The 23,560-nt window shown below is 38.8% G+C and overlaps 1 protein-coding gene across 3 annotated transcripts in view; it reads left to right on the plus strand.

Moving 5' to 3' along the window:
- myo1ea (myosin IEa) overlaps positions 1 to 23,560 on the plus strand; it is a 44,419-nt gene that overhangs the window by 10,801 nt on the left and 10,058 nt on the right. For all 3 annotated transcript variants that reach the window (XM_060858932.1, XM_060858933.1, XM_060858934.1), the window contains exons 2-19: positions 3,835 to 3,978; positions 5,276 to 5,365; positions 5,664 to 5,758; positions 9,215 to 9,302; positions 10,263 to 10,352; positions 11,211 to 11,342; positions 11,698 to 11,832; positions 12,070 to 12,202; positions 13,509 to 13,705; positions 13,799 to 13,879; positions 14,342 to 14,428; positions 14,565 to 14,648; positions 15,048 to 15,215; positions 16,032 to 16,117; positions 17,409 to 17,490; positions 18,123 to 18,229; positions 19,280 to 19,378; positions 21,178 to 21,322. In XM_060858932.1, coding sequence (XP_060714915.1) covers positions 3,835 to 3,978; positions 5,276 to 5,365; positions 5,664 to 5,758; positions 9,215 to 9,302; positions 10,263 to 10,352; positions 11,211 to 11,342; positions 11,698 to 11,832; positions 12,070 to 12,202; positions 13,509 to 13,705; positions 13,799 to 13,879; positions 14,342 to 14,428; positions 14,565 to 14,648; positions 15,048 to 15,215; positions 16,032 to 16,117; positions 17,409 to 17,490; positions 18,123 to 18,229; positions 19,280 to 19,378; positions 21,178 to 21,322 — 2,043 coding nt within the window. The remainder of the gene's footprint in view (positions 1 to 3,834; positions 3,979 to 5,275; positions 5,366 to 5,663; positions 5,759 to 9,214; positions 9,303 to 10,262; positions 10,353 to 11,210; positions 11,343 to 11,697; positions 11,833 to 12,069; positions 12,203 to 13,508; positions 13,706 to 13,798; positions 13,880 to 14,341; positions 14,429 to 14,564; positions 14,649 to 15,047; positions 15,216 to 16,031; positions 16,118 to 17,408; positions 17,491 to 18,122; positions 18,230 to 19,279; positions 19,379 to 21,177; positions 21,323 to 23,560) is intronic.

Raw genomic sequence — 23,560 nt, forward strand, 5'->3', positions numbered from 1 at the left:
TTCTGTCTCAGTATTTCCAACTCAAAAAAAAAAAACAGCCAGTGGTGTGAAAACCAGATGTCTGGGAAGTGGAGTGAAGTTTAAGGGGAGGGGGAAAAGTGCCGCCTGACTGTGATACTGAATCAGACCCAGCCATTTCCTGTGCCCGGCCTGACTCCGCTCCACACACACCATATAAGGCCATGGAATTTGCATTTGGGAATTGCCAGACTGTATGGATCTGGATCTGGGGCTGGTGCTGCAGAAATTCTTCTGGATCACATATTTGGGTTAATGGTCTGTTCCAGCACTTTATGAAGAAAATATGTTGCAAAAATTTACCCTCATTCCTTATTACGGGTAAAACAGACTTAACGTTCTTTAGAGTAGTTTTTCGATTTGCTTTCATTCTGAGGTTCTCAGATTTGATATGTTCATCGGTTCGAATGCACACCTCTGAAGGTTTGTAAACCAGATTTGACTGCACCTGATGGTTTGCTAGTATTCTTGATGTACTTATGTAAATGTACATAAATAAAAGGTTTACACCGTTCATAAAGATCCATGCATTTCACAGCCGGATAGTATTTACACCGTGTTCCTGAACCCGCAGTGAAATTCATGCTTCTCCCAAAAGAGATGGTGATATTGTAGGCGTCCTTCTGTCACACACACACCCCAAAATTAGCCTACCATTACAATCAGGCCACCCAGTACAGCTTCAGCTCAGTCGTCCTGCAGGCCTCCATTTAGCACGGTGTTTTGAAGGAGCTAACTAGTAGTTTGCAATTTTATACTTTACCAAAGAAAACCCGCCTGATTTTAAATGTAGTATGCAGCCTACTTTTTATGGAAGCCAATCTTCATATGGCTTGTGCTGAATGTTGGTTCCTCGCAAAGGGCCGGTTTTAGGATTAGGACACCATGGGATGTGTATGACATAACAGGCGGACTCATTATCGCTTACTAAAAGGAGAGCTTGGCGATCCTGGGTGAACCACAGAAATATTCTGAACTTTTGCCTCTTGTGTTTCCGCTTTTCAACCTCTCCCTTTCCCAACAGAACATTACCATTCCTAAATAAGCACAGTGGGAACAAATCTGTCTCCGTAAAATGAACATGTGTCCTTGGATTTTAAAGATAAAATTTGTTTTCCGTGTTTTCCGAATCTGGATGTGAAACAGTTTTAAATAATGTCCATGACCAGGCTTTAAAAAGCCACAGCATATATAAATGCCGTATTATATTTCCTGCATGGTTTTAATATTTTTTAAATATTTTTAATATTTAAAAAATAATTTAGGAACCTCAGGAATATCTTTTTTTTTTAGTGGAACAGGTGAATAGGTGCTGTAGTTGTTGCCTCTCAGAATTGGTCATATATTAATTGGAAAATATATATTTTTCTGTGGTATGCACTATGTATGTATGATCTCTTTTTGCAAAGAAAATGTAAATATATTTGAGTGTGTAACAAAAGAGTACACAAGTGCTGGGAAACATGAACACACAAACTCTTTGCTGCATTTCAGCTTTTATTCATTCATTATTCTTTATATAATTTATGCAATATCATTTCATTTAGCGTTCCGTTGGTTTAATTTTTTCTCATTTCATTAACAAGGCTCTAGAATATGCTCTAATGCATAACAATACATAATAATAACTCCAACTGCCTCACACAAGGGGTTGAGGGCAGACTGCGTTGCCCCAACTGGGACGTTTGGTACACTAGTGTTGTCCAATTCACTCGTAGTGTTAGAAATATTTAAGAGCAAAATAAAAAAGATAAAAAGCAGTGAGAACTGAGTACAAAGTAAGAAAGTATTGTACAAAAGTACTTGAAGATAAGTAATGTATTAATTAGTGTTAATTTCATTCAATAATCCCAGCTGGATATAAATAAATGTGGCAGTAATCACATGTAAAGTTTAATAGGTCATAATTCTGTAGAGTTCAGGTTTTATTTTTTATTTTTATTTATAATATGAGGCCTACAAAGCAGCAGCTGATACACTTCTTTTTTTGAGAGCTGCATGAGCTCCTGGTTTGGCTTCAGTTCTATCAGGAACACGTGGTGGGAAAAGAACGGCCCTAAAGAGCATTTGGGCTTCAGAGAGATTTTTTATGGCTGAATACACATTCCATTGTTTTTGTGAAAAGCCTGATTGCAAAGAAAGCCAGACAGAAAATATGGAGCAGACAGAAATGGTGTTAGGTGATCTGAGAGATTTGATTTGATTTCTTTCTCTTGTCAAGAAGGAAATCAAAATCAAGATGGTGTGAAGTGGCTTTAAACCTGCATTTAAGTTTGTTTGGGTTTTGTTTTGTTTTTAAATCCCAAGCTTCCTGGCTTCCTTTTGTTTATACCTCATCCTCCTCCAGGTCATAATGAGTTCCTATCTAATGAGGTGACGTGACTTTTAAATTGTTCTCACTACCAGTTGACTAAGGAAAGGTGTCTTCCTGTGATTTGATGTCTGCTGTAAAACAAGTTAATGGCTACCATGTGGAAAATTGTTTGAGATAGGATTTAGGACGTGTTTACCGAGGAACAAAATTGCCAGGCCGAAGGCTCGATTTCAAGTTTTCACGTTTCGCCTCATTGTAGTCTGTGCAAGATGGAGTTTGTGAAAGGAGAAAGGTATTTATTTTGCTGATGAAAAGAAAATGCTGCCATCCCAACATAGCTCTAATAATGGTCTAATAAAGTGCTCATGTGCATGTTCCTGTAATTTTCCCCTCATCAGTTTATTTACTCCTAAACAAGGTTTATTTAAGCTCATTTGGAACTGGAAAAATATTAAATCTCCTTTACTTTGTTTTAATTTTTTCATCATGTGACGTTTTCCATCGTGTGAAGCAACGTAAGGATTTAAATTTTCTATTACATTTTCGATTAAACAATCAGAGCATCCCAGAGATCTGGACTAAAGAAGAAGAACAGATATACCAAGCCTTCAAACATATCACACTAAATCAGGAAGAGATAATTAAACCTAGATGACATTGCAGCTGTGCTCTTGCTTTTAACGTCTAAATATCTCAAGGGTAAAGTTGATCATGCTGCGTTGTGGCCTGAGTGGACACTGGCTCATTGCCTGTGACTGATGACCGTGATGAATGATATCCCACTGCGCGCACTGCAAAATAAAAAGAGAGAAACAGATAGAGAGAAAGGAAAAGGAGGGAACTGAGATCTGAGAAACACAGACATCAAAAGCAGTATTTGCAGTGGATGTGGAAGGTTTGCCTGACACTGCACTTCTCATGAGTTTAGTAAAAACAAAGTCATCATCTGCTGTGTTCAGAGAAAATAGACTGCGCTCCAAATGTGTTGGTCGGTATATCGGATGCGGTCGTTTCACTGAGCCGACGCTTTTTTACATTCTGAGTGTCAGCAATGTCTATACTGTGGCATGGTTAGGAATAGGTTTACTGATGAAGGAAATGCACCGAAGCCAGCTGTGCAGTGACTGCACTTTGCATTCAGGTCTTGTGTTTGTATCTGAAGTCATCGGTATAGAGACAAACAATACATTTTGCTGATCTGACCTTCAACAGTGCTCTGCTGTTTTCCATACAGGGACAATGGAATTCATATCTCCTGAATTAAACCATACACATAACACGATATACCCTGAACACATTACTGAGAATAGCTTAGTTGTTCTCTGAAACCATTATACCCTGCACTCTGAAAAGCGTTTTAGTTGTGTAAGTATCCAAAGACAACGTCATGTAAGAAAAAAATCTAAAGAAAATATCTTTTTTTTTTCAGCTGTGAAAAAAAAAAAAAAACATTTAATTTTTTATATAAATAATGTGAATGCGTTATGTGTGTGTTGTAACAGGGGAGCCGGGGACACTACCGGTACCACTGGCAGAGCCACAATGTCAAGCAGAGTGGCGTGGACGACATGGTGTTACTCACCAAAATCAACGAAGACGCCATTGTGGAAAACCTCAAGAAGAGATATATGGATGACTACATTTTTGTATCCTTTATCACTGTAACCTCATGTGAGCTAAGATCAATAAGGAGGCACTAAGGTAACTAGAGATATGAGAGCCTTTATAAGTTTAATAAATGTCACTTGAAAGGTGCCTGTAATATATTAGCAGGGATTTGATCAATGTGTTATGTTGTAGAGGTTTCTTTAGGCTTTGGCTCCGATATTTACGGAGTTATCGACAAAAATTTGGACAAAGAATGACTTTCTTCAGTCGGGTTCTTGGATTTCTTCCACCACATCATAGATTGTATCTTGATTAGGCTGGCTCTACTCAGGCTTAACATTTACAGCCAAATCCACTATGATTCAGCAATCCACATAAACAGATATTAGGTTGGTTTGTTATATGCGTGTGGCTGTTAGAAAGTTTATACAATATTTTCTGCATTTCAGAATGGTTTATCTGACTTGTGATGTCTGCTGATTGTCAGTAACAATTAGAAAACATTGTTAAGTCTCTCAGGAAGTCTTGTTTTCTCACAACATCAAACATGGTTTTAAATTAAAGATGTAATCCTTCTACTAGAAGGTTGGAAAGATCTTTGTATTTAATTTTTTGTGATTTAAAACTAAACCACCCCATCCTGTATTATATCTGTGCTGTATAATGTATACAGTCAGTGTACAGTATATGGTGAAATTCAAGTCTTTGTTCATAATAACGGAGCCATTGCTTCTTTACCCTTTGCATAAATGCTGAACGATCCCAGTGAAATTTCATGCGTCATAAACGTCTCTGGTCTTATTAGGATTAAGGGAGCTTAGCTGCTTTGGCTCATTGGAAGTTTTAACCAAAACTAAGTTATGTGATTGTGGTCAAAAAATAGTAACAGTGATGCAGTGTTGAAGTCAGTGACATATGAGACTGAGGTCAACATGAGTCAAGCTCAATGCTTCCTTTATTTAAAATGAGCAGCCACCCGCCAAGCGACTCTAGTCAGAGAAGACAGTACTGCCTTTGCAAACCTCTGACCTATCAGACAGACGTTCCTCTGCTAACACATGACAAATGCTCAGTGCTATCATTATCATCGTCATCCATTTTTAGATCACTTTTTTGCCATTTATTTTCCTAAAAAAAAAAAAGAAGCTTATACTACACATTTGGTTTAGCAGACGTAGCAGACTTACACCGGATGCTTAAAAGTGGCAGTGATGTAATGGCTGTGCTAAGTAGGTCTAAATGAACCTTAAATGATCCCTTTTACCAATGGGAGAGCCAAAATGTAATGCAATGTATAATGGTCTATGTTTTTTAAGCCTTGACATAAATACACAGACATACATCGGACCTGTGCTCATATCTGTTAATCCTTTTAAACAAATGCCATACTTTGGGGACAAAGAGGTGGAGATGTACCAAGGAGCAGTAAGTATTATATATATCTTCTCATCTTTTTTTTTTTTTTTTTTTTTTTAAAGAAATAAGGTGTGATCCAAACTAGGTGTGGTTGTACCCACAGCATTCTTAGGTAAAGGGAATGTAGCTCAGACCTGTCTACAGGCGTCACCTGACAGCATCCCTGTGTCCTGAGCACCAAAAGCTGACTCGGCTCTGTAGCCTCTTGGAGCAAACTGTTAACATGTCGGAAATGATGATGTCATTACTCTATTTATTATAATTTGTGTCATTTTTTAATGCATTAAATCTCTCTTTTTTCATCTAGGCTCAGTATGAAAACCCTCCTCATATCTATGCACTGGCAGACAATATGTACAGAAATATGATGATTGACCGTGAAAGCCAGTGCGTCATTATCAGGTAGGCAAACAAATAGTCTGACTCACCTTACTTAGCCACTTGGGAGTTGTCATTGTTTCGAAAGGCGGTGGCCATGATAGGTTTTTAGCTATAACCATAATTCACATTTTACTTCAGTGATATCAGGAGATAATTAATGACCTGTGTTTAATGGATGGGAGTTAAACAGGATCCACAAGCTCAATGACTTTAACATGTGATTTGGATGCTTCCTGGCTCCTTTCAGACAAACTGAGATGAGCATGTGTGTGTTTGTGTGTGTGTGTGTGTGTGTGTGTGTATGTGATTTTACACCACTTTCTACATTTATATTCATCAAGTCAGTGTTATGATATTATGGTATTTTCAAGAATATTGCGTGATCATCACTGTCATCTCAAGTTACTCTTTTGTGGATATTTGCATATTTTTTCTAGCATGTTGGTAGAAAACGAAGGGTAAACAGCTATTTAATTTCATGTTTCCTGCTTCCTTAATACATTAATTTCACCCAGACTAGTCTTCCAGACTTCACTGGTGATGAAAAAACACATATTTGTATATTGGGAATGTTCAATATTACATATTTCTAAAATCTTATAATTAGCCTCTTTCAGTTCCCCCAAATTCTGCAGTGATATATATTCTTTCATAAAGAGATTGGGGTATATGGTTACTATACAATTTTTTATCACTACTTTTAAGACAGAGAGAGAGAGAGAGAGAGAGAGAATGAGAATGGAGGGAAGCCATCTTCTGGTTTCTGGTGTGTTGGTGGTCTGCTGGTCAGCTGAGGTCTGGGATGTGACTATATTGCTTACCTAATGGCGAATGGTTCACGCTTCAGCATTTTGCTCTCTTTTGTTTGTCCAGCAGGCTGTGACCAGCACAGTGTAACCACATGAATATACTGGAAATGGGATTGTGATTGGTCAGATAAGCAAACAAAGCCCCTGCATGAAACTGTTGCTCAGACATTATGTGTTCAGCACAGTGCTTTTTTTTTATTATTCTGTTGTTACTATTAAAGATCTTATTCATCAACTCCCAGCATCTTAGTTCTTCTTTTTTCAGACTTCCTTTTTATGTAGACTTTGCAAGCCTGTAAGACTCTACAGGAAATTGGAATTTTATGATCTATTCTGAAACATTATGTTGCTTCTATTCTTCTGTTTTTGTGAGCACAAGCGATATATGATTCAGTTGCTTTGCTTTTGGTCAGGTCTCAGGTTCTTCCGCTCGCTATTTTGATGTAGCTCATACATAACCATATGACCTAACTACAGCATAGACTCCCATTGTTTCACCATCACAATGGTGACGGAAGTTGGGGGATCTGTTTCATAAAAACAGTCTTTTTCATGTGGAGGAAGCCATTTAGAGAGGAAATTGTCTCACACTAAAAAAGAGGTACGGATACAGAGAGAATAGAGGTCATTCCCAAGTAGTCACCTCATTATCAGTCTACCATGTGATCTTGCCACGAAAGGCCATAATGGACATACAGTTTAGTTTACAGGATAAAAAACACTGGCATTGAGCAATGTGGTACTGCATCTGTTTATCACAGTGTGTTGAATGAAGCTGGCAGGAAATACTGGCTGTTGTTTATCTTTGTCTCCATATTTGGCCATCTTTGTCTTCATTTGTATCCATATTTGGCCTATAAATCTATGTAGAAAAATGTCTTTAGCTGTGTAATTACAATATACAATGGGGACCTCCCAAAGAACAGCATTAAAAATAGCTCGGAGATTGTAACTCCAGCCTTGGTGTGGAATATGAGAAGGCCAGAGAAGAGCCAATATCTGTATTACTCATTTCCTTTATAGTGGAAAGCCAACATCATTGATGTTGATGTGGAGTCGCTGAGACCTACATTATAAACATATACAATCCACATTATTAGGAACATTCATGCAATTATCCAATCAGCCAATCATGTGGCAACCAGGCGACATTTTTTCCAAGCTTTAGCTATCTAGTTTCATTGAGTCTGTGCCCACTGTAGACTCTCATTCTGTTCTTGGCAGACAGGGGTGGATCCAGATGTGGTCTTCTACTGTTGTAGTCCAACTGCTTCAATATTCAACGTGTTATACTTTCTGAGATGCTTTTCTGCTCACCACGGTTGTGAGCAGTTGTTTACATTATGTCTATCTGAGTTTTGAGCTTAGACTGCTGTGTGGTGGATGTTTTTTGATTTTTTCTTTGTCTACTCTGTAAAATGCTGTGCATGAGAATAGCAGTTCCTGAACTTTTTAAACCTTCCCATTCTGAGCATTAATCTCATGGCTGCTACCACAGGATGATTGGATAATTTCTTGAATTATATATGTAGGTGTCTCTAATAAAGTGGACAGTGGCTGTGTATTAACATATATGAGTGTGTGTTTGGGGTGGTTGGTGAAAAGTGGTGTGCATGAAAGCCTTAATTGCAAGACACAGTAGAAGACTTCTAGGAATGAAAAAAATAAGGTGTATAGAGTTACTGTTGTGTAACATCATAGGTCTTGGAGTGATTCCTCTGGCCTTCTCCAATAACTCATAGCTGCCTCGGCTCTAAAAAGTATTCTAAATAGGATTAATAATTAAATATATAAAATCACACCTGATGGTGCATTCAAATCGAACCTCCAACCCTTGAGGTGCAAGGCATACATGTTAACCTCTAAACCACCTAACATGCAACATGTCAGGAATTTTATTCCTACAACCTAGTGGCACAGTGGCAGTAAGATAGCACTGGTGAGAACATTTGAGAAACTTCCCACAGATCTGTTGGTCAATTACTAAAGAGAAATGATGCATGTGCACATCGAACACTAACCAAACTTCCATGGAATCTGACGTATGTGAAACCTCTGCATTGCCTAATAACTACTGAACTCATCGCTGTTAGGAAACTCTGATTATTCCGACTTTTAGTTCACGTCATTTATATAGTTAGCACATATAAACACTTAGTAAGCATACTGAACACCATCACATTTCTATTAAACAGACAGTAATCAAAGGTCAAATAAATAAATAAATAAATGCTCTTATAAATAAATAATATATTTTTATTTATTTTAGTATTTATTTTATTTAGTCCTGTTCATTTCTGTCAAGTCATTTATGTCCACTGTCTATAAATTGTCAAGTTCAGTATTAAACCAGACATCCCTTTGCTGTAAGGCTGCAAGGATTCACACTGCACTACTGTGCCATCCATAGGTATATAAAGAGTACCTTAAATTGCTGGTTTGTCAGAGTTTATTGACCTCAAACTTACATAGTTCAGTGTGTTCCCTGTTCTTGTGCCTGCATCCCTAAAATAGTGCATCCAAGTGTTTATTTGTGGAACAGCGGTCAGCTCTGCTTATGGATGCTGATATTGTACTTAGCTTTCAGTGTTTTTTGATGACGCACCATTCTGTGGGCATGTTGTGTGTGAGAAGATGCAGTTCTGACTGCTCTTTCTTTGTCTCGCAGTGGTGAGAGTGGTGCTGGGAAGACAGTTGCAGCCAAATACATTATGGGCTACATCTCAAGAGTGTCAGGAGGAGGATCTCGTGTACAGGTGAGTCCAACATCTTTGTCTCTACTCACAGCGAAAAACCTTTATTTAATCCGGAGCCGTCGTCCTCTTTCTATCATCATAGGTCTTGTTTTTTTAACAATATTTGAACTTTTTTAATATTTTCCCCATTTCATAAATTCTGCTTTACTGGACTATTGATACGGTATTTAACTCACCATTAAAATGTATGTTATGGCCTTGTGTAAGTTTAGCTATCCTAAGCAATGTATTGAATTACAGTGTAAAGTGTTTTATTTCTTTCTGCTCAATGTGCTTTTGCCTTTGTGCATTCCTTCATCACTTCATATGACACAGTGTGTCTTTAATACACGCTGATAATTATAGTGTATAGAGTCTCTCTCTCTCTCTCTCTCTCTCTCTCTCTCTCTCCCCTTCTCTCTGATTTACAATTAAAAGTAGTTTTTGTGTTATCCAAGCAAAGCTTTCTAATACACTCTATTATATAGAATGTAATTGTCTTACAAACTAGTAATTCATCATCTCATTTTTCTTAACACTGATTGATGTCTCTGTCCAATGCAAATAATTTGTTCATCCAATGCATGCAAATCAAGCACTAATTGATTAAACTAGCCATATTTTGACCCATTGGATATACTGCAGTATGCTTGCTAGTTTTTTTTCACAAATGACAGCAGTTGAGTTTACAGCTCCCCAGAAATGCTACCATACAACGTCTGTGAATAATAAAAAATGAGTTTCCTGATCTTGCTGATTTAAAATGCATGTGCTCCTGATCTGCAGATGGTTTGGAGCAGATACAACTTGGTGTGCGTGCATGTGTGTGTGTGAGTGTGTGTGTGTGTGTGTGTGTGTGAGCCCCATGACATTCAGATTGTGTTGCAGGCATATGGTTGTCAAAGTACCTTATCATCATCATCATCATCATCATCACCGCCACCATCATCATCATCATTGCTACTCTCTTTTTCTCCACAGCATGTCAAAGACATCATTCTGCAGTCCAACCCTCTCCTGGAAGCCTTTGGAAATGCCAAGACACTGAGGAACAACAACTCGAGCCGATTCGTAAGCACTCTACCTTCTGCCATGGCTTTATGGATAAAAGAGAGTGCTCCTGAAGTCATGTGGTTTACCGAATATAAGCTGAGAGGCTTCCAGGGCTTTATGGGGACTAAAGAAAACAGAAGGACGTTCCAATCAAAATAGAAAGAGGGAGAAAAAGAGAAAGAGCAAGGGAGTCTTATTATTACGCTCTCCTGTCTTTTACTGTTTGCATTATGAGTGTGAATCAGGGCCAGGTGAAGTCAAGGGCTAGAAACAGTGAAGAGAAGAGCGTAGGGTGGATCCAGGTTAGGCATGAAGACGCCAGGCTGATATATGAGCATGATTATACCTTACCATGTATAGGGGAGAATTACGTCCAGCTATTGTGAACTCATTAGACCTGAATCACGCTATTTCTCTGCTCCTTTTAGGAGTATGTGTTGGCTTTTTCAGACTTGTTTGAATTGGAATAGAAGCAAAGAGCAAAATGACTGTAATAATAGCTTGAGTCAAAGCCTGTAAGATTCATCCCAGACTCTCTAACTCTAAACTGTATTTCAAGCTCTTAGCAAAGTTTTAAGTCAAAATAATCTTTAAATAAAATCATTATTCAATTTCAGGCCATTTCCGATGTGAATATAATTTTTAGTTCCAATCCAGTAGAGATTGGATGTGACACGTTTAGATAAGACGTGGAACAGTTGCATCAAGGAAGCTGTTAGAGGATGAATAGCGTTTCACTGTGTTCAGGAGCCTCAATGCTCTGCCTGACTGTGGCCTTATTCTTTAGGTCTTGAGTGTACAAGACAATGGGCTGCAGGTGTGTGAGAGGATATGTGTGTTTAAACACTGTTTAACACTGCACATTTTTTCTGACAGGGCAAATACTTTGAGATTCAGTTCAGCTCCGGCGGTGAACCAGATGGCGGGAAAATCTCCAACTTCCTGTTGGAAAAATCTCGCGTGGTCACACGGAACCCTGGAGAAAGAAGCTTTCATATCTTCTACCAGGTGAGAACCAGACCTTTGGGATTGCCTTTCAACTCTCTTCTGAGCAAGACAGAGGAAAGATTAGCAGTGAAGGAATTTAGAAGAAGGAAAGACTCGGTTCTATTCTGCTTATTGCATGATCTCTCTGAGAAACAAGCATGTCTGGCTTTGCTGAAATGGAGCATCCACACATCTGTACTGCCACTTATTCTTGGATTAGCAGGGATATATTTAGGCCAGACTGACCTTGCAGTGTGCTCTGTGATGAAAGCACAATATAGTTTATTTGTAATATAAAATTAGTATTACAATATATTACAGTAATGCCAGATTAAGTCCTGAATAAATGTCTTGAATGCTGAATTTTGTGATGTAGTTGATCGAAGGGGCCACAGTGGATCAGAAAAGCACTCTGGGAATCACCAACCTGGATTACTACTCTTACCTCAACCAGTCAGGATCCTACAAAGTGGATGACATCAATGACAAAAGTGACTTTCAGGAAACTCTGGTGAGTGGAACTTTACTGGATTAGACAGATAAGAGAATGTTTAAAGGTATGTTATGGGAAATTCACACTCTTGCTTTTTAGACCCTTTATTCTTTCTTGCAAGTGTTTGGTTTCTACTTCAGAGGAGACACCTGTTTTTATTTACTACCAAAGCCACAGCAGGAGTAATTAGAGGACATGGGCTGGGAAATGGCTGTGTTAATGTAAGCTCTTATTTCTCTTTCCACTTTTCTCTAGCACGCTATGAATGTAATTGGTATCTCAGGTCAGAACCACACTATGGTTCTGCAGATTGTAGCTGGAATTCTTCACCTGGGGAACATCAACTTTAAAGAGTCTGGAAACTACGCCGCTGTGGAGAGCGAGGAGTGTGAGTAGACACATCTTATCTTTCTGGATATGTCAAGCCATACTTCTTCAATGTTTTTTCTGGGCTCTCTCCACTTGGTGTCCTTGGTTGCTCTTTGGAGGGTCACAAGAAACATATTTTTCGTTCTGTTTTTTTGTTTTCTTTTCTTTTTTTTAATTTGGTTAGATTTTCCCCTCTATCTTCCTGTGCTGAGTGTTTGTTGTGTTTTTAAGGAGTATGGAGCCAGTCAGGCTCAGCCATGCTGAATTAACCCAGAAAATGAAGCTTGCCTCAGGGTTCAGGGGTCTGGTTGAATTACATCATACACTAAAATTACACCAAGAAAAGCAGAACTTCCTGTTTCACCAGCTCACTCTTCCAGTTTTCCCTTTCCCCACCCTGCACTCATCGCTTTGCTTCGTCCCTCCCTCCACCCTTTTAATCCATCTTGCTCTCCTTTCACGCGAGGCATAATGATTTTCGCACAAAGCTCCACTGTGCCGTGAACAGAAGCGAGTATCGCTGCCTAATCTGCATGTTTCTTGTTCACCATAAATCCATTTCCAGTCTGCTGCCAATGGTTTTTACATATGTAGGAGAGTTGTTGTAAAAACTCATGATGGAAAAGTGGCATAGCAGCATGTGTTAATAACAGATTTACACCTCAGTATGTGTGCAGAGATTCTGACGTTTTTTTTCAATCAGAATGAATTTTTTCAATGGCAGTTTTTTTTATGAGTTCTTTATATCTAGCTTTGAGAAAAGTTAAGTTGAAATACATGTTAATATTGTTTACTTACTTCAATCAAATACAAATTTTACTCACTTTATCGTGTTGTTCTGATTGCGGCCTACAATTAAAGGTTAAAGGACGACTCAATCAGTCCCAGAGTTTTCCTCAATGCAGTGCTCACTTATGCGTTTTGACCACCGCCTCATTTCCAGTGAAGTCCCTAGCAATGACAGAGTGAGTCTGTCTATTGGTAGCTGATAGTTAAAGCTTTCTTTCTTAATGGGAAATTGATTTAGCCACTAGGCTACTTTAGAGACCAGATGAGGAGGCAGGTTTGAAGCATTGCCTCGTTCCTCACCCGTGCCTCAGTATTCTCGCTTAGCTTTTGATGTGGTTTAATAAAAACACTGACCGGTGAGTCATCTGTATAATTCTCTGTTCCACTTTGTTCTCTAGAGAATTGTGATATTCCCGTAAAAGGACTTTGTGTATAAGATCATAAAATCAGGCATCAGATTTTTTTGTCTTCTGGTTTTTTCCTCCTTGGAGAAACAGATTTTTTTCCTCCTCACTATGTCATTTTCCTCTGCTTAGTCCTGGCATTTCCTGCTTTCCTGCTGGGCATCAACCAGGACCGGCTAAAAGAGAAACTCACCAGCCGTAAGATGGACGGCAGATGGGGAGGTAAATCAGAGTCGATAGATGTGACCCTGAACGTGGAGCAGGCGTGTTTCACACGTGATGCACTCTCCAAAGCTATGCACGCTCGTGTCTTTGACTACCTGGTAGAGGTATGTGCATTGGTCCCGTATTCTTCATACTGACACTATCTCATGCTCTTCTTATCACTCTAATGGTTAACTAATTGTCATTATTTTTTCCAGTCAATCAATAAAGCCATTGTAAAGGATCAGCAGGAGGAGAATATTGGGGTTTTGGATATCTATGGATTTGAGATTTTCCAGGTATAATGTTACTGATAATGTCCTTCCTTTCATGTGATATTCAGGTAGAATTTTAAAGAACATGTTTTATTTCAAAATGTCAATTTTCCAAATGCTAATTTAATGATGATATAAAGCTGATGAGTCGTGCTGCCAGGGTTATGATGGAGAGGTACTTTTTATTTGCCTGGATTTCTCCTGGATAAGTTCAGGGTTTTTCTTTCTGACAGATAACCTTAATAATCTGTCTTCCCTGCTTGGATTAGAAATAAAGAAAGTGATTTTAAACCTTACATAAATCACAATATATTTGTAAATGACTTTTTAATTTCCAGAGTTTTATAGTAAGAGTTCCTTGTGTTTTTGGCGAACCTGTAACGTGATAAATAAACACATTTGAAAGTGGAAGACGCTTTTATTAACCTAAGGAAAATAATTGAGTTTCGTTGGCTTCATTTTTCTACTTGTTTTCTGTATTTTTAGAAAAATGGATTCGAACAGTTCTGCATCAACTTTGTGAATGAGAAACTGCAGCAGATCTTCATTGAGCTTACACTAAAAGCAGAGCAGGTACTGAAGTCTGTGTTTTAGATTTGCTTCATCATGGCATGCTGGATTATGAATTCTCTGATTTTTTAAACTAATTATTTTTTAATACAAAAAGTCTCAATATATATTGTCTTCCCTCTCTATTTCCTTTTTTTAGGAGGAGTATGTACAGGAAGGAATCCGATGGACTCCCATTGAATACTTCAACAACAAGATTGTCTGTGACCTCATTGAGAGTAAAGTAAGTGCCAGAAGGCTGAATTTGGGTTTATTAGGCTGCTTTCCACAGACAGGATATGTGCCCTGTCCTTTTAACAGTTTTTTTACATACCCAATAAAACTCAACAGTCTGCCAAATTGAGGTATCTCCAGTGGCACAAGCTTCCCTTCTTTTCCCATGGCTCCTAGACACCCTGAGATACGTTTATGTGCCTTTCGATTTGAATTCTTTGGAGCAGAGAAATGTCTCTCACCGACATTATAAATGAAGACAAATTGCAGCAATATCACAGCAGAGGATGACCTCAAGAAGAAGGTTCTGTCACTGAGTGCAAGATGTTTTAGGGAGCTAGACATTTTATATTCACAGGTTATGTGGCAGTGGATCATGTTTTCTTTTCTTTTTTGTTGTCATTCCTAGAATCCTCCAGGCATCATGTGCATCTTGGATGACGTATGTGCTACGATGCATGCGAAGGGAGAAGGAGCTGACCAGACGATGCTGCAGAAACTGCGTATGCAGATCAACAACCATGAGCACTTCAACAGCTGGAATCAAGGCTTTATAATCCACCACTATGCTGGGAAGGTCAGAGCACTGATATCTGTCTGTCTATACACTGCCAGTTAAATGTTCATAAACACCTTCGATATGATCTAAATATTTCATGAAGCTTATTATTTTCTTATTTTACTCTGAAAATCATAACTGTGTGTTTTTTTTAAATAAACTGTTGCCTCTTCAGCTCACAGCACATTATTACTGACACCTTAACTAGTCATTAATATTCATTACACATGACTCTCAAATATATCAATACTATATTTGGGTTTCTAAAGAAATATCAAGCTTCGGCACATGAAAACAAGCAGACAGGTTCTTTACATGTTTTGATGATTCATTATGTACTCTAAGGTCAATCAGTTTCCTCACAGCAGTTGTTTTCCGTACTGCCTTCAGAATAAAGAAATTTGTCTTTAAATGTGCCAGATTCTATGATTAACACAACTGAATATAAATATCAGGAAATGGAAGCTATAATTCTGACCTATCATCCTCTATTCTACTTTTGACCTCAAACCCAAACGTCTTCAGTGTAGAAGAAGAAAAAACAAATCAGAAAAGGCTTGGTTTTGCCGTCCTTGGTTTAGCTTTTAGTCTGATTTGAATTACATTGATGGACCTACATTCCACAGATAACACAATTTCTTTATAAAAGACTCCCTAAATAAAATCACCCTAACTAGAACAACTCCCTAACTGAAAGTCTTGTAACTGCAACACGTATGCATTCGTGTGGCTCTGTGTTACTGCTTATAACTTATAATAGCTGACATACATTTTAAGTATCATTCAAATGAATGTTGCACAATTTTGGATGTGAATATCTGTGTGTGTCTTCAGGTGTCCTACGATGCTGATGGCTTCTGTGAGCGTAACAGAGATGTCCTGTTTACTGACCTCATTGAGCTCATGCAGAGCAGTGAAATGTGAGTCATCTCATTCTCATATATGCAAAACATGCTCCTAACCTGCAGGAACAAATGTGTTAGTGCTGTTTGTATGTGTGTGTGTGTGTGTGTGTGTGTGTCTGTGTGTGTGTGTGTGTGTGTGTGTGTGCATGTGTGTGTGTGTGCGCGCATGTGTGTGTCCTGGGGTTTGTGTGTCTGTGTGTGCATGTGTGTGTATGTGTTTGTGTGTATTAGTGCATGAGTGAGTGTGTGTACACATTTGTGTGTGTGTGTGTGTGTGTGCGCGCATGTGTGTGTCCTGGGGTTTGTGTGTCTGTGTGTGTGCATGTGTGTGTATGTGTTTGTGTGTATTAGTGCATGAGTGAGTGTGTGTACACATTTGTGTGGGTGTGTGTGCGCGCGTGTGTACAGTATGTGTGTGTGTACACGCGTGTTTGTGTGTCTATGTGTGAGTGTGTATGTGTGTGTGTGTGTGTGTGTGTGTGTGTGTGTGTGTGTGTGTGTGTGCATGTATATGTTTGTTTGTGTAGGTGTGTGTATGTGATGATAACAGGAACTATATTGTCTCATAGACAACCCAAAACATTAAATTCAGCTAAAAACAGTTAAAAGCCGTACTGTTTGCAATCATTAACAAATTGCTGTGGTGTAAGAAGAAGAAAACACTGCTTTAAGGAAACCTTTGCCTTATGACCGGCCACATCACACAACCCCATTGCTGATCATTTCCTTATAACAGTATGTTGTGTTTTATTCCTGATCTTACCATGTCTTGATTTGACTACATTTGAGCTTCAGTTTGATTTTTAACCACTTCTTTACTGTAAATCCTTAATATAACCTTTCTTTTAACCAAAATCCTTCCATAGAAAGGTAACCTCTGAGACATATTAAACTGCTCTCAGAGGCTGAAAGAGATCACACACCCAGAATTTCAGGAATGCTTGCAAGCACGTGCTACATTCTGACTGAAGCTGAGCTATCGGTCATGGGTCATGGAATACGAGACATCCAAATTATTCATGTGACATAAATGAATGCCTCAATACTATATATACTGCTCCAAATTTCTGCACAGGAAAATTCCATTTAAGAGGAAATGATGGAAGTGATTAGAGTGTGTGTGTAGAGACCGTTTTGTCCCTAATGTTCCAAAACAATGTGCACTGTGGTGCAGCAGAACTTCACTGACCCAAGTCAAAAACGTTCATCTTCCCAAGTGTCTGCTCCTTTTCCCTACTGCTCTTTCTCTCTCTCTCTCTTCTTCCATAATTATTCATGTCTGCCTTGGTTTGTTCTTCCTCAACAGAGGTTTTATTCGGGCCCTGTTCCCAGAAAACCTCAATGCTGAGAAGAAAGGTCGCCCCACCACAGCAGGCAGTAAAATCAAGGTACATTGAACTGTAAGGTAGCGGGGTGTGTGTGTGTGTGTGTGTGTGTGTGTGTGTGTGTGTGTGTGTGTGTGTGTGTGTGTGTGTGTTAGGGAGAGATTTATTTAAAAGAATATCTAGTGTATGTGTGATTACTAGAGACAAGAAGTTTGACACATTTCTCGGTATTGAGGAAAAAACTTATTTCAAGTCATTTTATTACAAACTCACACTCGACACTAAGAGCAGATGTTGAATTCTTTTAATAAATGTTTAAAACATGTGACAATACAGTATACCATTTACATTTCTGGCATTTAGCAGACAGCCTTATCCAGAGTGACTTACATTTTTATTTCAATTTGTACAACTGATGGTTAAGGGCCTTGCTCAGGGGCCCAGCAGTGGCAGCTTGGTAGACCTGGGATTTGAACTCATGACCTTCCAATCAATAGTCTAATGCCTTAACCACTAGTCTACCACATACCATGAACCCAAAGCAGCACTTACACCGTCATGTGTATTTGTAGTGTGTCCATGCAGCAACACTGAAAATTCAACAAACATTTTAAAGTCATGTAAAAATTTTTGACGTGAACAGCTGAAAGAAAAACTCACTCTCCTCTGTCTATCTTTCTTTCTTCCTTACCCAGAAACAAGCCAATGACCTGGTGAGCACACTCATGAAGTGCACGCCACACTACATACGCTGTATCAAACCCAACGAGACCAAGAAGCCCAGAGACTGGGAGGAGAGCAGGTACACACACATCCATATAAACACACACTTTAGCCATCATTGAAACCTCTTCACAGAGAGGACTAGCATTTTCATATTATGTTTATGGTGACTCAGCTGCGGTCATAAGCTCAAGACATGAAGTAGTATTTAGAAGTAATATTTGCTTAATGTGTTTTTGGCCTCTCAGACATATAAAACCTCTTAGGTCAGTAATTTCAACAGAACTGTTTGTGTTGACAAAGCCAAGACACGTGTGTGTGTGTGTGTGTGTGTGTGTGTGTGTGTGAGAGAGAGAGAGAGAGAGAGAGAGAGAGTGTGTATGTGTGTGTGTGTGTGTGTGTGTGAGAGAGAGAGTGAGAGAGAGTGTGTGTTTGTGTGTGTGTGTGTGTGTGTGTGTGTGTGTGTGTGTGTGTGTGTGGGTCCAATTTTCTTCCTCCCAAGATTTTCAGCTGTACAATGTGGACAGCTGTGATTATTTATTCTCCTCATGCTTGTTGTTCTGTCGGGTGGCTTTTGGTGCCGACTGAACTGTCACAGGTGCAGCTGTATCAGCTGTATTGTTCAGAACCTTCCTGTTGTGAACACAGGCTCTTGGTTGATTAGCACTGTGCTTCTGAATGTGTGATTAAATCCAGTTTCAGAGAGGACGTGTGACCTAGAGGACTACACCACTTCCATACAGTGTTTTGTACATTTCAAATCAAATTTGTGATTCAAATCAGTGCCCATAATAACCGATGTGTCATAAAAACACCAGCTGCAATTGTACATCCTTTCAGCAGCGGTGGTCTTGTGAAGTGATTTTCCTGTCTCTGGTCTGGTTTTCTGCACTGTGAGCTGAGAAAAATGTTAAAGGTTCAGAAAGTGGTCTGGATTTTAAGCTTCATTTAGTTGTTCCATTGTCTAGTCTACAAAACATTTACTGAATATTCTTCTGAAACTATTGTGTTAATAGTGAATGGCCAAATGAAATTTAGTACATAGACATACACACACACACACACACACACACACACACATGAGTTTAACAGTCTCTGCTTTTTTCTTTCTTTCATTTTTTTACCTCAGAGTGAAGCATCAGGTGGAGTATCTTGGGTTAAAGGAAAATATCAGAGTGAGACGTGCTGGCTACGCTTACAGAAGAGTCTTCCGCAAGTTCCTGAACAGGTAACAAAAAATATCAACACTAAACCTCACTGACCGACTCGGAGCACAGCAATCCACAGACTTGAAAATGATCAAGTGTTGTGTTTTGGCTTGAGATCAGAATGTCTGAGAGAGCAACGGAAAGGAGTGTGAACGAGAGAGAGGAGAAAATGAGAACAATTTAACAACGTCTGAGGGAGTAGCAGTGGAAAGTGGAAGAACGTTTCACGCTTAAGGCATGAGGTCCATAAATGAAAAAAGAAACAGAGCGACAAAAAAAGAGCTGCTTATTTTACACAGGTGTATAAAAACCAGGCAAAAAATTATTTATTTCTTCAATCACAGGCTTCATGTCTGTTATTGTTCGCTCACTCTCCAGCTTAGATGATGAGTTGGTGTTTAGTTGACATAAATACAGCTGTGAGAGACGAAGTTAAGTTTCTGAGGCAGTTTAGGCCCATAATGCACTGCTTATGCTGTGTAATGGCAGATTATAGTGAGGGACTGTGTGTGGGATTTACGGCAGTAAAATCAGTGCAGGACAACACAAAGGTACATTTGTTTCTAAGCTAACATAAGCTATATATTGTTAAAAGAAATAATTATGAATGGACTGTCTGAGAGGTTGTTTAAGATTGTTTTAAAACCTAAAATGAACCTATTCAAAGTAATATATGTTTTGTGTTTCCTTTATTTGTGCTTCTTACATCCGATACGCTAATTTAGAATGACTTACGTAAACAGAAAAAAATTGTAGAACCTGTATTTTTCGTACGTATGTAGGCTGAAGTACAAATGCTTTAAGATAAGATATTCCTTTATTCGTCCCACAATGGGGAAATTTCTCAAATTTTTTTATACACGTACTTAAATATAGTGTCTGTATACGAACAGGCAAGTTTTTGATTTCAGGTTAATGTTACTAAAGAAATGTGGCTCTGTTATTGTCTGATGGAATCTTCTGGATACTACTGCTGTTTGCTTTCTCCAGACATACACATCCACACCCACACCCACACCCACCGACACACACACCCCCACACCCACCGACACACACACCCCACAAACATTCACCATCACATGCATGTATGCACACACACACAGACACACACACACACAGACACACACACACAAAAACATTCACCATCACATGCATGTATGCACACAGACACACAGACGGTTCTCTTTTTATTGGTCTCCTGCTCTGTATAGACAGCTATAGGCACCAGAGGCATACATAGTCTTGAAAGGCTGATTTGTTTTCAGCCTGTTAGCCTTGTCACGCCAAAAGTTTTCATTGAATTCGAACCAGTTTCCATTGCTGTGCCCTGCAGTTAAATTACCACTCTGAGTAAAGCCATACTCTTATACATACCCTGTATAATTGGATAATGGGACGACTTTCCTTGTTTGGTGTTCAATTCTAGCACATTTGAAATGAAACAATGATTCTGTGTTTAAAAAATGTCAGCTTTAATTCAGATGTATTAACATTTAAACGGGGTAAGCCCTGTATGCCACACACTGCTTTTCAGTCTCAGTGTCCATATTTCTAGGAGCGTTTGAAGCCTGTGAACCTGGTATATTACTACATGCTACATCTTTTCAGTTCATACTGGCAATAATAAACTAGCTCAATGTCATTGATTTATTTTAAATAGCAAAAAATAATTTATTTCCCTATTACAGACTGTGCTCTATTTTTGTGCATTAATCATAAGGATGGTCAGCAGAGACTTGAAACATTACCAGTCATGTTGGTTGTGTGGTTTTAATACACCAAAGCAAACACAATTCTCCTCTCATTTCTCCATTTTTAGGTATGCTATCTTGACCAAGGAGTCATGGCCGACATGGCGTGGAGATGAGAAGCAGGGAGTGCAGCATCTCCTGCGTTCTGTCAACATGGACCAGGACCAGTACCAGCTTGGCCGCACAAAGCTGTTTATCAAAGCACCTGAATCGGTATGATTTCCAGTTTGGTCTACTCTCAGATAACAAAAAAAAAAACTAACGGACCTCAATCAGTCAAGACATATTACATGTTCTCACTTTGTGTGTTTTGTGAGCTATGAGAATTACACACTTCCCTAAAACCTTGTTTGGTTCAGTACCTTAAATAGATGTGGTTTCTGACATATGATATACTGCTATTTATATCATGTTATGCTGCACCAGCATCAGATACAGTTAGGAGGATCCAAGGTCATTCGTTCATCTAGATTAAGGTCTTTATGCTGGTCAGGGACAATTTATAGTAGCCAGTATGACAAAAGAAGTGTTTTAAGAGGTGAAAAAAACAGAGGGGAAAGCAACACTCGGTGGGGCAAGAACATGCTCAGTTCTCAACAGATAGTAACCTGAGCTCAGGGTCAAAGAAAGGATCCTGGAATTGCTGAGCTAATGAATAAAGTTTGAAAACAAATATGTTTTCAGAAGAGTGTGTAATAATTCAGGTATTCGGTTTATACAATATTTCAACTTTATAGTTAAACATATGTTGGCTGATCCACTACATCTGGGGTAATTGTGTACATTTCATTTGGACCGTTCCTTTAAATATATGTATATTAATTGTTTATCGCTTGTATGAAGCTTTAAGCTGTGAATGTGTTTTTACAACCTTCTTTAGATTCAGTCAGATAAAGTAGCTGTGTGGAAAGACCCTTTCTCTGAGGTTTAACAGACAGAAAAGCAGAGATTTGCAGAGCAGGAAGTTAGAACTACATCAGCAGCATTAAGTCAACATCACTGAGGGAAGTCCACACAAGTGTGTGTCTGTAGAGAAGGAACCTCTTGTTAGGACACAACCAGGGTTTCAGTTCACAGCATGTTCTATATGAAAGCTTTGCTTGTGACTTTTCTGTGAGGTCACTGTTGACATTTGCACACACTTGTTCACAAGCACACTCACACATTCTCACACACGCTCTGAATCGGGCCTTGTTAATGAGTCTCAATGCAGGGGATTATCCAAAGGTGTGTGCATGTCCTGCTTATGTACATTCACAGTAAAAGTGTGTGTTTAAATGTCAGTAGTCATCTCATAGACAAAGTCACAAGGAGTTCATAGAAAAAGTGTGTGTGAGTGTGTGTGTGTAATGAATGCTTATACAACTGAAATATTAAGTGGGTGGGTCGTAGTCTTAACCACTCAGGATCAAAAAAACAAAACTCCCTCTCAGATAAGGGCTGACACACACTAATTAGTTCATGAATAGTGGTGAATTTGTCAGCTGGCAAAATTTCACCCAGCTGTGTGTGTCTGAGAGACACAGCAGAGCTGAATGAACTCTGTGATCTCTCGGAGTGCTGATGGATGACACTTTCAAATCAAATTAAATCATATCAAATTTTCACATACACATACATACAGAGTACGACATGCAGTGAAATGCTTTTTATGTCTGTCTTATGCTTTTTATGTATATCTTTTATGCTGTGTTTGTACTCAGACTGTGATAACACAGGATAAAAAGCTCCTTTACATTTATTTATTGTTTTGTGAAAAGAAATCTTTTAATTTTAACTCTTTTTAATCTTGAGGGATCTCCTGGATACTCACAGTTCAATCCTTGAGTGTGTGTGTGTGTGTGTGTGTGTGTGTGTGTGTGTGTGTGTGTGTGTGTGTGTGTGTGTGTGTGTGTAATTGAGTTTAGTCCGGAGTTGCTGAGCATACAAAGAACAGAGTGAAGCACAAATCTCATTCTTACCAAGGGAAGGATGGATAAAAGGAACAGCAGACTAATAAAACTGCGTAGAGTCAGCGAGATATATTAGTGAGATATTGTAGTGCTTCGTCCAGGGAGTAAATGCCAGGCAAGACACCTGGAGCTGTTTTAAAAGTGAAACCTGTCCTCAGCTCACTAATAAAGCTCCTGTATGGACTGACCTTTCCAAAGGTTTATTATTATCTCTTTAATGGACTTGGTCAGAAATGCTCACAGCACTGTTTACATATTCCTTTGATTCTCAACATGTCTGGAAGACTTGTGCACTGTAAAGTGTGAACTTCTTTCAATACTTAATGTCTATGTAGTTGGAGCTGGTGTGTCATCAGTAAAACCTTTAACTGTACAAGGTTAAGGTTTCCTGAAGACGGTAGAAATGGATTAGCTAAACCTCTATGATTCACACACATGGGATAAGAAATCTCTGTAGAAATGAACAAGAAGTGAGTGTCTTCATGCTGTACACAAAATT

This window comes from Tachysurus vachellii, chromosome 23, assembly GCF_030014155.1.
Source record: "Tachysurus vachellii isolate PV-2020 chromosome 23, HZAU_Pvac_v1, whole genome shotgun sequence".
Classification (NCBI taxonomy): Eukaryota; Metazoa; Chordata; class Actinopteri; order Siluriformes; family Bagridae; genus Tachysurus; species Tachysurus vachellii.